Raw genomic sequence first — 14,053 nt, 5'->3', positions numbered from 1 at the left:
TTTCTTTCAATCATTGATCAGCCCCTCTTCCATTATAGCTTGATATAAAGGTGGTTAGAGGCCTTCATCGAGCTGTTTATGGACCTGACAACTGTCAGCGTGGTCAAAGGTTAGATATTCTGTAACAAACTGAAAACAACTCCATTGACTGAATTTTTCAGATAATTTTGAGCAGTAGCAATCAGAATGGTGCTGTAACGTCATGTGTAGTATTGTTGGTGATTCCAGATTAAACACAATGTGTATGAGCCAAGACTTATATACTCACGATTTTATTTAGAAACACCGTCCCAGACGACTCCTACATATTCCTACGTAACCTTTCCTTCCACAAATGTCGCCTGCGTGAAAAGACTAGCTGCTGAAATTCAGAATCAGTTTCTAGCCTGCTCACTAACACAGCCCCTGCAATTCTGCCAAGGTACTGCTCTCGGGAACAGTATATCCCAATACCTCCTTGGAAAGGGAAGGCATGGCATACCGGAATGACTCTTCTTTTTTGGCAGCGGCACCAGAGGCTCTCTGCATGTTTTGGAGCTCAGCAAAGAGAGCACCCATTCATATGTCCATGGCTTTCCAGTGAACTTTTCATTTGGCCTGTAAGTGCCTGTACGAAGGTCCATCAAATTTCACCATCGAAAAATTAATACTGAGTATTGTGATACAACATCAAGCCTTGTTCTGTATAGTATAGATGCATTTTGTCCCACGAAGAAAATGTACATTGTTTTAATGTATTATAGCATATATTTTTAGATTGGAAGAGCTTTATTAAAATGAAAGAATTGAATAATACTAGAGTCGCTGCTCTTGGATGCTTAGCGTTATGGAACATTAGTTTCACTCTAAACCCTGCACTGATTGTGGAGAGTTTTTTTTGCAGAGCCTGACATTTCTCTAGGAGACGCAATTCCCCCCCCATCTCTCCTCATTGCGTTAATGTTACCCCAAGTTGCTTGGCAACCTCGACACTCTCTCCTGTGGTGGCTCTCATTGGCCAGAACACGTGTGCACAGTGCTTCAAGCGTACGTCTGTCACTGTTGCGCTTTTCAAGGTCTGAGAGCACAAAAGCGTATGCTAATGCGTCTGGGTAAACACGGGAGCGAGTGGACAATTTACGGTTCAATTTGGTGCTTGATGACAGATTTCACCTCTTGCAGCTTTAGCAAATTTCAGTAGCTCTGCTTGGCAGTCAGATCAGTTCTTGTTCGGCCCTCAGCCAGTAACCTTTTCCCCTTGTGTAGGGGATGCAAGACCATTTTGTGCTGAGTAATTAGTGTTTATTTCACTCTGGGTCTTATGGAACTCTTGCATTTATGCCAATCAAATACGGCTGAGAAAAAAGGACTGCATTATGTGTGGGCATGCATTGTAGTGTTGAGTTCAGAACGGCCGGCCAAGACTCCCTGGCATTCTTTAAATGGGCCATTAGGAGTTGGAGCCATTACTTATGGAGGAGATTTGGAGCGCTCTGTGATACTACCATAGAGACCCGTGATAGGACAGCACTCCAAATGTCTGGATTATCCCAGCGCTGTTTCCAGGTCTGTGAATGCGGATCCGATTTGGAGAAGCTTCACAGTCAGATTAAGTTACTCCCTGTGCTAAAGACTCTCATCAAACTGATTGATTAAGATCAATGTTTCTAGAGGATAAAATACTAATTCTATCCATTAAAGGCACCATTTTTGAACTGGAACTAAGCACTGTGCCACACCGTACGTTTTCACGATTTACATGAATAAAACGACAAAGAACTGCTTGGTAGTTCTGTCCATGGTCACTTTTTTAAAATGCTGTGTAACTCTTTCTGTCACCCAGAATGTACTTTTTAATGAGTTTAAAATTGTAGGCGCCTAATGATCTTGTGTAACTTGAAGTTCAGGCAACTGCATTGGTGAACAGAGCAGTCTGGCTTGCGTGCAGAACGCAGAGCAGGGTGGAGTTCTTTAAGCTGTAAATGATATCTCGTCTCGTCTTTTCTTTCAGTCGTGTTTGGCGATTTGAGCAAATTCCACTGTAGCATTGCTGTGATTAAAGATGGTTCCCGGTGCCCTCCAGACTTCCAGAATTCCTTTCAGCACAAGTGTCAGTCCGAGATTGGCTACTCGGTGTTGTCAGTGAGACATTCTTCCGACAGTTGCTGTGAAGGCCCCGTCGGCCCGTGATGGTCTGGCCAGCTAAAAATGGCCATGTGATCTCTGGGCGCAGGACCAACGTCCATGTGCCAGGCGTCTCTCCCCTGTTCGGCACTGCATCCTGTCATGGACAGCAGTGGTCTGAACCCTTCTTCTCAGAGTGCTGGAGCTCGAACGCTTTCCCTGTGATAAATCCAGCTCTTCGCTTGAAGGTGCTGATAGTCACCTTGTGTACATTAGCACACCACATTAACCCATTAAACCAGAATAAAATGTATGTAATTGGTGAATGGTAATTATAAAAGAAAAGGTGATTGTCTCTGAGAGGGATGAAGATGGACAGAACTAGAGATGATTATACTAGAGGGACAGTGCCGGTCATTAGGTGAGATAGGCGAGGTGTGGGTTGAAGAATGCTGAGTTCCAGAAGAGAAGAAGAAGGACGTGGTAGGGGAGGACGTGTAAGAGGTCAGTGTCATGGAGCAAGATGTTGAGATAGGGTTAGATGGAGGAGAGAGCATCCAAAAGACATTTTGCATCCGTGTTTCTGAGGCCACAATGACATTTAAAGTAGAGCATCGGTGCTAATGTTCTGCAGTGTAGTGTAATATATCACTTGCCATGAAAAAAAGTAGTGAAGTGATTCTAAAATGGTAATATTAAGATTACAATCCGCTCAGTGTACTAGTATTGTAAGATTACACCAACTTTCGTGAGAATCACACTCACACCAGCACACCAGCTCAAGGATTTTTGATCTTTGTAGTGCGTTTTTGGTGCGGTCTATAAGTAAGCACCGCTGGTTTTAGCTCCGCTCGTTCACCGCCTTCACCGTTATCACAGTCAGTGGACAGGGCGCAGCGACGCGCTGACAACGGGAGACTGTGGCACACCCTCGCGGATCACACACCGCGCTGAAACGTGATCACGGTGCGCTGGAAAGATGCACATGTCAAATATGGCTGCAGAAAATGGCCAGGTTGCATACATTTCCTTTTATGCGGCGGGGTTGTTTAAATCTGCTGCCCTTGAGCGTCGGATGGCTTGTGTGCCGCAGGCTCCCGTCCAGGACTTCTGCCTGTAGTGTTTACGCTAAAGATGGGGTCTTCTGAACGGAAAGGGGGGGTCGGCCTGCTACACTCTGGCAGCTCCGAGCCATGTTTGGAGCTTTTTTGCCTCCATCCCGCTTGAGTGCTGGCCAGTCTCTCCACCTCCTCTGTCTTTTGTTGACAAAGCAAAAGTTACGTAACGCCCCCACCCTCCCTCCCCTTACTGCTAGTGTGTGAGAGCTCTTGTCGTCTGTGTGTGCGTGTTGTCCAGGTACGGTTTTAGACTTTTCACATAAACCTCAGCAGATATCTTCTAAGTGGGACTTATGTGCTGCTGTGATTTTGGGTTCGAGTTCCCCGTTCCTGAAACGGATATGATACGAAAAGGTCTGAGCTGTGCCGCGAAACCACATTGTCAGGGATTTAGGTTGAAATCGGACTGTTCTGTCCTGTCTGAATGTCGCTCTGTCCTGGCAGATGAGAGACTTTTGGGTGAAAACACCCCTCAGACTGGCACAGATGCGCCAGACGTGACCTCAGGTCTTTATGGGTGTTTATCATCCAGAGAAGTTAAGTCTTCAGTGGCTTATTGATGGATGCACAGTTATCCCTCTGGGAAGTGCTTTAAAATTATGGAAAGTCATCACACCACAAATAAAAGTGTTATTAGTATTCTGTATTAAGTATTATGAAATGATCTTAATTGATGTGATTAAATTATGAATATTTAAATGGTTAACTTAAATGAATGTAATTAACACAGCTGTATTTTGTTTACTTCCTGTGTGGGTTCTGACCTATGACACAAATTCAAAATTCATCTTAGTCATATTTAGTCACTACATAAAGATGGAGATGGACAGTAAAGGAGATGATGCCAATAACCAATAAAAAAACAATTAATATGCACAATTTAAAACTGTACACCACAAGCTTTAGACATAAGAATTATTTGTTATTGTGTGAGTAATTAGTTCATATTTTTAATCATCTGAAACCTCCAGTTATTAACTGTCAAGTTAAAAAACATATAAATAAACGGGTATAAAATGAAGTAAATCAATTCTCCGCACTGAAATTTTGGGGGCTTACTGATTGAAGACACAAAATCCACGGCCCTTTCTCAAGTGTCTATTACAGCTACAGCTATTTTCTCTCATCACCCAGCCCGATCCAGTAAGGTTATGAATAATTAACAAATCAAAGCAGATTTCGTCAGTTTACCACTTGTGAGAACCGCTGATGTTAATTTGATGTACCTTTTATCAAGATAAAGAGCAGCATCATGCTAAACTGTAGGTCCATTGTGTCATTGTGAGCCAAGATTTGTGGACCGGCCTAAAAAACCCAAACACAGTAGTGATGAAAAACGTCACGTCACTACATCATTAGCAGACTAATGTTAATAGATTCAAAATGTGGCACGAGGGTGACGTTTTTACTCTGCCGCTTCTTTTCCTGCAGCTGACGATGATGTGCCACCATGCCGTGAAAATGTCAGCTACCCAGATGGCCTGCGATGAAATTCTGCTTCTCTGTATCTCAGAGCTGGCTGAGCACTTATCCTCCCTCAGGCCCATCTCTCTCCCCGGTCCCCGCATGCATGTTTGAGGTGTGACCTCAGAGACGTTGCCATTCCTGCCGGACTGGCATGGCTGGGCAGGGCAGGGCAGGGCAGGGCCGGGCGGGGCCGGGCTGGGTGGGTAGAGCATCGTGGCTGGGCTGTGGTGAGTGGGTGCCACATTCCCAGGTGGCAGGTGTTGACAGACCCATCTGGGGATGGTTGGTGGTGAAAGCTGCCAGACCCACCACTGCGGCCGGGTCAAGGACGGACCCTGGGAAGAGTAGAAAGGGAGGCTGGGAATGTTGGAGTACATCCTCCTCGTCTACTCCCCTATAATAATAATGCGGGGTGTTTCTGTCAGGGTCTTCCCTGGAATTTGGGATTCTGAAGACAGTGGGTGTCAGGTAAGAGAAAATACTCTTTCGGGAATTTCCCACTGCCTTCCAGGATGTACTTTAAGTAGTTTATATTAACGATAGTTGTCTTCGGTCCCTATTTGTGTTGGCTTGATGAGCTGGTTGTTTCGGTTGTGAACCTTTAAGAGCTTTGGACCTAGCATCATTCCGAACATGTAATGCCAGTCCTCCACCTCCATGAGTTCTTGTTGATGGTCCTGACAGGAAACACGGCTGGTTGCTAGGCAGCTGACTTTGGCTTAATGAACTATGAAATCCCCTCCATTTGGAATCAGAGACACCCTTGATTATCTCGACAGATAAATGAGAAGCATTTTCACCGTGTAAGCTGCTGGAAGCCTTGTGTCTCCCTGAGCTGGATGTGCCATGTGCGGTAACATGCACACAGTACATAGTAAAACGGGAACAATGTTCCTCTGGGGCCACGGTGCAACACGAGAGAACCACAGAACTGCACAAGACAGAACAAAAGTCCTAACAGGAACAACACGACTGAACAAGACAAGACAAATGGCAATGGCTACACTGAGGATAAATGCAGTATATGACCAGCACTGTTTTCCAGTAGCGGAGATGTGCAAAGAATGCAGAACAGTTTTTTTTTTTTTTTTTTTTGCATCTGCAAAAATGTAGGACAGCAAGAAATGCTGAGAAATGTGTACTTTGTAGTTTATGCAGGGCTCTTGTTTACCTTGGCTGGAGCTGCTCTACAGAGGTGAGGTGTTATTTTTCAGACATGGTCAGGATCCGGTCCGGAAGGGGATACTCCGGGTCCAGGTTTCATGATCGTCCTGTGTTCACTTGATTCTCGATGGTTTTCACCTCTGCACCTCGGTGATGTTTACCCTGCCACCGTGACAAACATAAAAACTGGTTTAGGGAACAGGTCATTTTTAGATCAGGAGTCGTAATGATGTGCACCAAGATCTCTGCTGACCTTCATTATGTGACCTACAGGAAAAAGCAACAATACAAACCACTGAAAACAGACCCCCCCAATATCAAGAATCGATCAAATATTGATTTATCTAAACTGTTTATTGCAGAATATCTGTAATTTGACATGATTTGTATAGAGTAAGAGATGCTATTGTCCTTCATCTGGATAGTATCTCCTATAATTTGTAGGACTCTATCAAATATTACATTAACAGCATTTATCAGATATTAGCGACCGACCCCGAGTTCTTCTGGCACATCTCTACATATCAACATGAAAATTGTGGACACTTCCACATTTTAAATGTATTATTATTATTAGTGTGTTTTACATTTTTAAATAGTTCTAAACAATGTCAGGTTTACTGTTGGAAGTTTCACTACTGACTAAAACTTTTGCACAGTAGTGTGCCTCAGATAAACTTCATTCTCAGTTTTCTTTCATTTGGCTCTTGTTGAGGCAGAGAAGCTACTGAGAAGTTCTGTGGGTCCCCCTGCCTTTAACAGTATCTGGAAACACAGATTAATCTATTCGACAGCTCCACACAAGACCGTTGTGTAAATCAAGTGATAGTCCAAGAATAATTCTTTTTCGGCGTTAGGAACCTTACTGCTAGGGCAGTGGTGGCCTAGTGGTTAAGGAAGCGGCCCTGTAATCAGAAGGTTGCCGGTTCGAATCCCGATCTGCCAAGGTACCACTGAGGTGCCACTGAGCAAAGCACTGTCCCCACACACTGCTCCCCGGGCGCCTGTCATGGCTGCCCACTGCTCACTCAGGGTGATGGGTTAAATGCAGAGGACAAATTTCACTGTGTGCACTGTGTGCTGTGCTGCTGTGTATCACAAGTGACAATCACTTCCACTTACTTAAGTAATATAGGTCAAACAGTGGCGTGAAGCAGGAAAACTGGCTTTGAATCTGTTTTCTGTTTTAGAGAATAAATAATCGGTAGGAAACAACTGTATCTACAGAATCCTATTCAAATTTATACAGGTTCATTAAAAATTATACTGTAATTGGCAATTAGAAATGTACATATTTATAATCAGGAATCCAAGCCTTCTTAATACTGGCTCCCTGAGATTTGTGCTCCTCTGTGTTCATTTGTCTGCACTTTGCTTGAATGAAGGAATAAATAAATAAATAAATAAAATGGGCACTTTGTTAAATTATAAGGCAAAATGAAGTGGAGATGTGGCATCCCCTTCTTTTCATTCTTTATTCCCCTTTGATTTTCTAGGAAGCTTCTTAAGATGACATGCTCCAGTAATGTGCTCTGGATTAGCTAATGTTTTCATGCTTTGATCTCTTTCTTGCTGCGTGTCTCTCTCTCTCTCTTACACACACGCACACACACACATGCACGCACACACGCACACACTCACACACGCACAGTGCTGGATTTGAGTTAACTCTCACTCTTCCTCAGTTTCTTTTTTTCCACTCTTCTGTGACCATTTGAAGAGAGAAGTGGTGAATCTTTCCAGGCATTAGAATGGGAAGTCAGCGTTCCCAGGTTTTACCTCGGAGTAACACACTTTATGTAGCGGCGTCATGGTGCAGGGATTTCCACGTTGCCCCTGTTGCCCCCGTTGGTGTGTGCATGACTGTGTGCAAAAGTGGAATGTATGACAGTGTGTTTGTATTCTACCTTCTTTACCCTCAGTTCACTTTGTAGTTATTAACCACGGTAGGCTGTGTTCTGTAAATCATTAATAGACTTTCTGATAAACTTCCATCCAGGTATTCCTTGGTGGCATCTGCTCTGCTTCCCATGGGAACAGGTTTTTCTGTTTTGAGCCTAGACTTCTCATAGCCTTTTTCATATCTTCAGTTCTGAAGACCTAGGTGTAGGTCCTGGCCAAAAGTTTTGAGAATGACACAAATACTGTTTTTTTAACAACGTTTGCTGCTTCAGTGTCCTTAGATCTCTTTGTCAGTTGTTTCTGTGGTGTATAGAAGCTTAATTACAAGCATTATATATGTTATATATATATTATATATGTATATATGTCATATGTACATCAAGTTTATGCAAAGAGTCAATATTTGCAGTGTTCCTTCATAATCCGTGCTTGGAGTTTGTCAGAATTTGTGGTTTTTAGTTTGTCCTAGTGTTTCAGTGTTTTGTTCCCCGAACCACTTTAGTTCTCACTTTGTTCTTATGGCACGGTGCTCCATCATGCTGGAAAAGGCGTTATTCTTCACCAAACTGTTCTTGGATGGTTGGGAGAAGTTACTGTCGGAGGATGTTTTGGTACCATTCTTTATTCATGGCTGTGTTCTGGGGCGAAATTCTAATCATTCTTCATAACATTCTGGAGTATATGCAAATTGGCATAGTAAAACGGAAGCAGCAAACTTTGTGAAAAACGGTATTTGTGTCATTATGAAAACTCTTGGTTGTGACGTTATTGGCATGTTAGTTTGATTTACCTGCATAATTTGCATGATTTTGCAACAGTCTGTTTGTAACTGGGAGATATCAGACTGCAGTTGGGCCCACTTGTAGAGTTTTGCGCCACAAATAAAAGTTACTGCACCCCAAATCCATCACTTTGAAAAAAAGTACTTTGCCCAGATTGTGTTTGGCTTTACCAAACCTAACTGGCAGACAGAGGGTTGAAGAATGTCCCATTTCTAAACCACAAAGCAGTTCATTATCAGCAGTTTAACACTATCACAGTGATGCCGTGTTATTAACGTGCAGAGCCACATATAATATAATCATTCTGTGAAGATCTCTTTGTGTCTCACCCAGCCAACCTGTTTTCTTCTTCTTCTTGTGTTCCTTCCCTCCTTCCCATCTTGCTGCCTCAACAGCCTGGATCGCATTACAGTGTCAAATGGAAGCAGTGGTGTGATGCTTTTTTCATTATCTGGATGCAAGTGTAACTTCCCTTTATGTGCATGGATGCTCTCCTCAGCTCTGGGCTTCTCACACTCACACTGCAAAATATCGATTGGATAAAGTTTAGTTGATTCAACTGAACTTGATTCAATCGTTTCTGTCGTTCGTTCATCTTATGTACATTTTATAAATTGCTTCTGTGTCCATGGACTTAACTGGGTCAGGGTTGCAATGACTTGCAATTTATGGTGCACACACACACACACACACACACACACACACACACACTGTGACAATGACTTTCTTTAATAAGAGAGTGCTTGTAACATAAGAGAATACCACAAAAGTCATTTTCTTGTCATGCTATGTTCTAGGGCTCTCCTGCAGAGGGCACTGTGAGAGCTGACCCACCCCACAGTAAGTGTGGCACATTCTCTTCACTTCACTCGTCCCTTCATTCCTCATTCACAGGAAAATATCGTCTTTGGAGAAAGTTACTGAGAAGGAATGGCACATAGTTCCTAATAATGTGGAACTGTAGTGCAACACTGTGTAACTCTATTGTTTAGGCTTCGTGATGAATATGAGGTGGCACACTGGGCACCTACTGTCCTCAGGCCCCTGACGGAACCATTGTTTCAGCAGCGTCCCACCGTCACTGTCTGTTCTTTCCATCCTTCCTACCATCTGTCTTCTGTGTCAAACATCACTGAACTTCTCTGTTATTGCTCTCTGCTCATCCGTCTCCGGCTGGCTTGTAGGACACTCTCTGTATCTCCACAAAGCAGCTGAGACACCGATCACGGTCTTATTTAAAATTCTGCTGCCAGAAAACTCCTTTTGACATGGTCCCCTACTATAATTTAGAATTTTGTAAAAGCCATACAGGCTCATGTCCATTCATGTCCACTGCCAGGTAGACAGACGCTTTATAGATGGATCTTCATCTCACTCGCCATTATGTTACCATTTGTAAGGCTAAATAACCTCATTATTCTCTCAATAATGTTCATGCTTTACATTTATTAAAAATGTTTATTAGCCTCTATTCCATTTGCTGAATTTCTGTAGCAGAACCACCAGCTTGTCATGTAAATCCCATTCACACACTGTGGAAAGGTGATTAATGTAAATAAACAAACAAACAAATAAATAAATAAATACATTTACACACACACACACACACACACACACACACACACAGACACTTTGTTCAAATTTGTTGAAAATCTCAGAAGGTGATCATGTGATTCAATACTTGCATCCTGATTGGATGATCTTAAATCTCCAAATGATAAAAAAAAACAGCCTCAGTGGGAAATTCTTGCAATACTTCCCCCTTTTGGAGATAACTGCAATAAGTAAAGAGTAAGGTGGACCTGCCGTTTGATCCTAGCTGTTTCCACTGTGTCTTGTCCTCTGTAGTCCCGCTGTCCTCCTCTGGACCTCGCACAGTTGCAGCAGTGAGAATAACTCCTGTGACCAGCATGAAGAGTTCACCTGACCTGATGCCCACCGGTGAGCATTGAACCTCTTTACGATGTTTGCAACCAGTTAACCTAAATGGGTGTAAAAAGCAAATTCCTCCAGACTTTCACTGTGCTGAAATTAACGCAAATTTAGTCCCCCGTGGCGGATTCTGTGCAACATGGCAATCTTGTCCAACCCCCCCTCAAAAAGCCCAGATGTAATACTGAGGGCGGTTTTCACCCTGGTTACAGAGTTGGACCCCACTCGTGTGTGTAAAGGCAAGGGGGCTGTTACGCTCCGGGCCACACTCGTCCACATCGATGATGAAGACTGTATCAGCCAAGAGCCTGCTGGGGACACTGCCAAAGGTGAGTCGCCCTGTGGTGCAAGTAAAATCGTGGACGGTAGAGATGCACTAAATATCAGTACATGGATGAGGTACCGGGTTCAATCCCGGCATCTCCATGGTGATTTCTCTGGGGCAGTGGTGGCCTAGCGGTTAAGGAAGCGGCCCCCTAATCAGAAGGTTGCCGGTTCGAATGCCGATCCGCAAAGGTGCCACTGAGGTGCCACTGAGCAAAGCACCGTCCCCAAACACTGCTCCCCGGGCGCCTGTCATGGCTGCCCACTGCTCACTCAGGGTGATGGGTTAAACGCAGAGGACAAATTTCACTGTGTGCACCATGTGCTGTGCTTCACATCACTTCAGTACTGTTTAATACCGCTGTACATGGACAAAACTCACTTCACGTGGTTTCTCATGAAAGAATCATATTCATGAGAAACCAAGGCCACACACCATAAAACCAGAATTTCTGATGGTTGCTCTGATGTTATGATACATGGTGGGGAAAATACGATTTGTGCCCACAGTCACTATAAAACCGTGCCATAGATCGACAGGGTGTGAAATAAATCACCGGAGGCCTGTTGTGCTCGGCTTATGTGATTTATTTGGTCGCAGGAATCCTGTGCAGTTAACGATGAACTTGTCAAAGATCCCTCTTGTTTCCAAAGCCCACACACTGTACAGTGGAACTCTAAACCCCACTGAATGTGGCCCCGCTTGTTACGACCCCGGCATTGGAGCCGCTTTGGAGCGTGGCCAGGCCTTGCGGGGAGATGGTTGAATTGTTGTTGTGCCCGAAGAAAAAGGCCACTGGAACAAACACCCCTTACAGTGGCCTGAATGGGGACCTTGTTCCTAAGACAAAGTTCACCGATTGCGAGAGAATCTTTTTTTCTCCTCCCGGGAAATTAGCATGTCTCTCCATTGCCGAGGCTTTGTGGGAAGCGCTCGGCACTGGCAGAAGTTGATAACGGGTCGGGTTTAATTGAAGGCCGAGTGTTTTTCCACCCTCCCGGGTTTCTCGGGGCGGTGACAACAAACACGACGTTGGCCAAGTGAAGGTGGCTCCCTTTTCCCCCGAATTCGCGGATGCGGGATTACTGAGGAGCAGCTCTTCTGAGGCGAGCGGTTATGGGTGCATTACAGGTGCCTGGCTTGGCGCGGTGAACGGGGACACCTCGGAAACGGCTTCGGCCGAGGATGACTATGACAGCCCTGGCGTCCACTCGCCGCGCGTCAGCAACAAACAACCAAAGGTTCGTTTGAAGAATCTTTCCGTTCGCGTTTTTAATGAAACGATTGTCATTTCTCGGGGTTGAGCGCTGATTCCTTCTGTTCGGCAGAGCGAGTCAGTAGTCAGCACAAAACCCCACTCTCCACCAGATCCACCGGCGTCTGCCAAGGCCATCGGAGTCAACCCCACCATCGTCCTGGTTCAGCACGGCCGAGGTGGGGCACACTCTGGTACACTTGTTCTTGCCCCGTGGCAACTTTCTTAATGCACGTTGGCGCAATGCCGTAGGGTAACAGCAGACATCAAAACGTTGAATATGTTTTAATTCCATGTTGCTATTTATATCAGATGCTGAAATATCATGGTAGTTTTTAATTTCGTGACAAAACCAGGACATATTAGTGATTCTAAATGACATTGTATACATTAATAGTGCATTACTAATGTTTTTGCATAGTTTGTAGTTTGAAGAGACCTGGGCTTTACTTTACTTTACTTTACTTTATTTAGCAGACGCTTTTATCCAAAGCGACTTACAAGAGGAAGACACCAGCAATTCTCGTTCGATTTCTATAGAATATTGAGTTTACAAACTAAGAGCCCTGATAAGGCTTAGACTTGTCAGTGAAGAGCATGCTCGGAGATTGTTAGGTGCTAGAAAAATTATAATGTATTTATACATTTTTGTATTGATTTATACATTTTTGTATTTGCTTTCTGTCCCCATTTGAGTCCCATTTTGATCTTCAGTGTTGCTGTGAAGGAAAAATGGATATATTGACTTGTCTTGAAGGTCTGTTTCTTTGGAGTTAAGTGCAGCCCCATCGCTAAAGCTTTCAGACTTTAAATATTTATGTTCCATAGAATTTCCATCACCAAGTGCTCTGGCCTCTTGTTTTTTTCAGATTTCTTTCTTTTCTGCTTCCATCACAAAAGTGTCCATTTTGGTTTCCCTTTCTTTGAACTTCACCCTCTCTGAAATGCGTCAGAGAAGAACAGAGAAGGCTGTTCTTATGAAATTCGTATCCAGCCAAGTTCAAATCCTCTATGCAACTATGAACTATGAAACTAAAATTCCTTCAACCCAATGTAGACGGTGACGCTAACACACTAAGGGCTGCAGTATAGCCATGTGAAGCATCTCAGTACTATCAAGGATTGTAACACAAACAAGAAAAGCCTTCATTTCTACTTATCTGCGATTAATGCGATTTGTTGTAATTGGCTGTTGTTCTAAGACTTTGCAAAACTGTTGACTTTGATTTGCAACATGTGTGGTAAGTAAACTCTAATAGACACAAGACTTGCTATAAAATACTGTTACTTATGTACTGGGTCACTGCATTGGAACTATACAGACTATTGCTTTTGCTTATTTTTGCTTGTGTCCTGCACAAGCAGCTGTGTGGTTACTTCCACATTCAATTTTCAGGGGGCAGTAGTAGCCTAGCGGGTTAAAATCCAAAGCAGACTCAAAACCGAAGGGTTGCGGGTTCAAATCCTGAACCATCAAGGTGCCACCGAGGTCACCTTAACCGACGCACCGTCCCCACACACTGGTCCCCGGGTCCCCACTGCTCACTAAGGGTGGTGGATTTAAATCCCATTAAGGGCTGCCAAAGAAGATCAACCTGTGGGGTTGTCCACACAATCAACCAAGAGTTTTACACCCTTCCTGATGCAACCATCCCCATTTACCCGGGCTTGGGAGTGGCACCAAAAATGCGTTCCCACAGGCAGGGTTGTGTGGGCTTTAAAATAAATATACAAAAATTAATTCAAACCAGAAGCATAGCTGTGTTTGCCACAGGCGTGAGCTGTTCTGTAGGATCCATTTGGGTGCTTATTTAAAACATGAGTCAAGAGTCAATGAGTTCACTTTACTGTTTTATGAATGACAGTTCTGTGGTGCAGTATTGGTTTTCTATCTTGTGGAATCTTAATTTGCTTTGGAGTCAAATAGATCTTAGTGTAAAGTTATATGTCTATGAAAGGTCATCCTTTTTACATGCTGGCTGTCCTTTTGGGGTCCTGTTGGTTA

General features: G+C 43.8%; 1 protein-coding gene across 9 annotated transcripts in view; it reads left to right on the top strand.

Annotated features, from left to right (window-relative positions):
• sorbs1 (sorbin and SH3 domain containing 1) overlaps positions 1-14,053 on the top strand; it is a 43,817-nt gene that overhangs the window by 1,197 nt on the left and 28,567 nt on the right. For 3 of the 9 annotated variants that reach the window (XM_028988832.1, XM_028988831.1, XM_028988830.1), the window contains exons 1-6: positions 8,705-8,966; positions 9,334-9,376; positions 10,385-10,477; positions 10,681-10,797; positions 11,925-12,034; positions 12,122-12,227. In XM_028988832.1, the coding sequence (XP_028844665.1) occupies positions 8,955-8,966; positions 9,334-9,376; positions 10,385-10,477; positions 10,681-10,797; positions 11,925-12,034; positions 12,122-12,227 (481 nt within the window). In that variant the 5' untranslated portion in view covers positions 8,705-8,954. Of the gene's footprint in view, positions 1-8,703; positions 8,967-9,333; positions 9,377-10,384; positions 10,478-10,680; positions 10,798-11,924; positions 12,035-12,121; positions 12,228-14,053 lie in introns of those variants that run through there. The other 6 variants (XM_028988826.1, XM_028988824.1, XM_028988828.1 and 3 more) reach the window with 4 other exon arrangements.

This window comes from Denticeps clupeoides, chromosome 8 (assembly GCF_900700375.1).
Source record: "Denticeps clupeoides chromosome 8, fDenClu1.1, whole genome shotgun sequence".
In the NCBI taxonomy this organism is placed as follows: domain Eukaryota; kingdom Metazoa; phylum Chordata; class Actinopteri; order Clupeiformes; family Denticipitidae; genus Denticeps; species Denticeps clupeoides.
The sequence above is the reverse complement of the archived record's forward strand: the minus strand, read 5'-3'. Positions and strand labels throughout refer to the sequence as shown.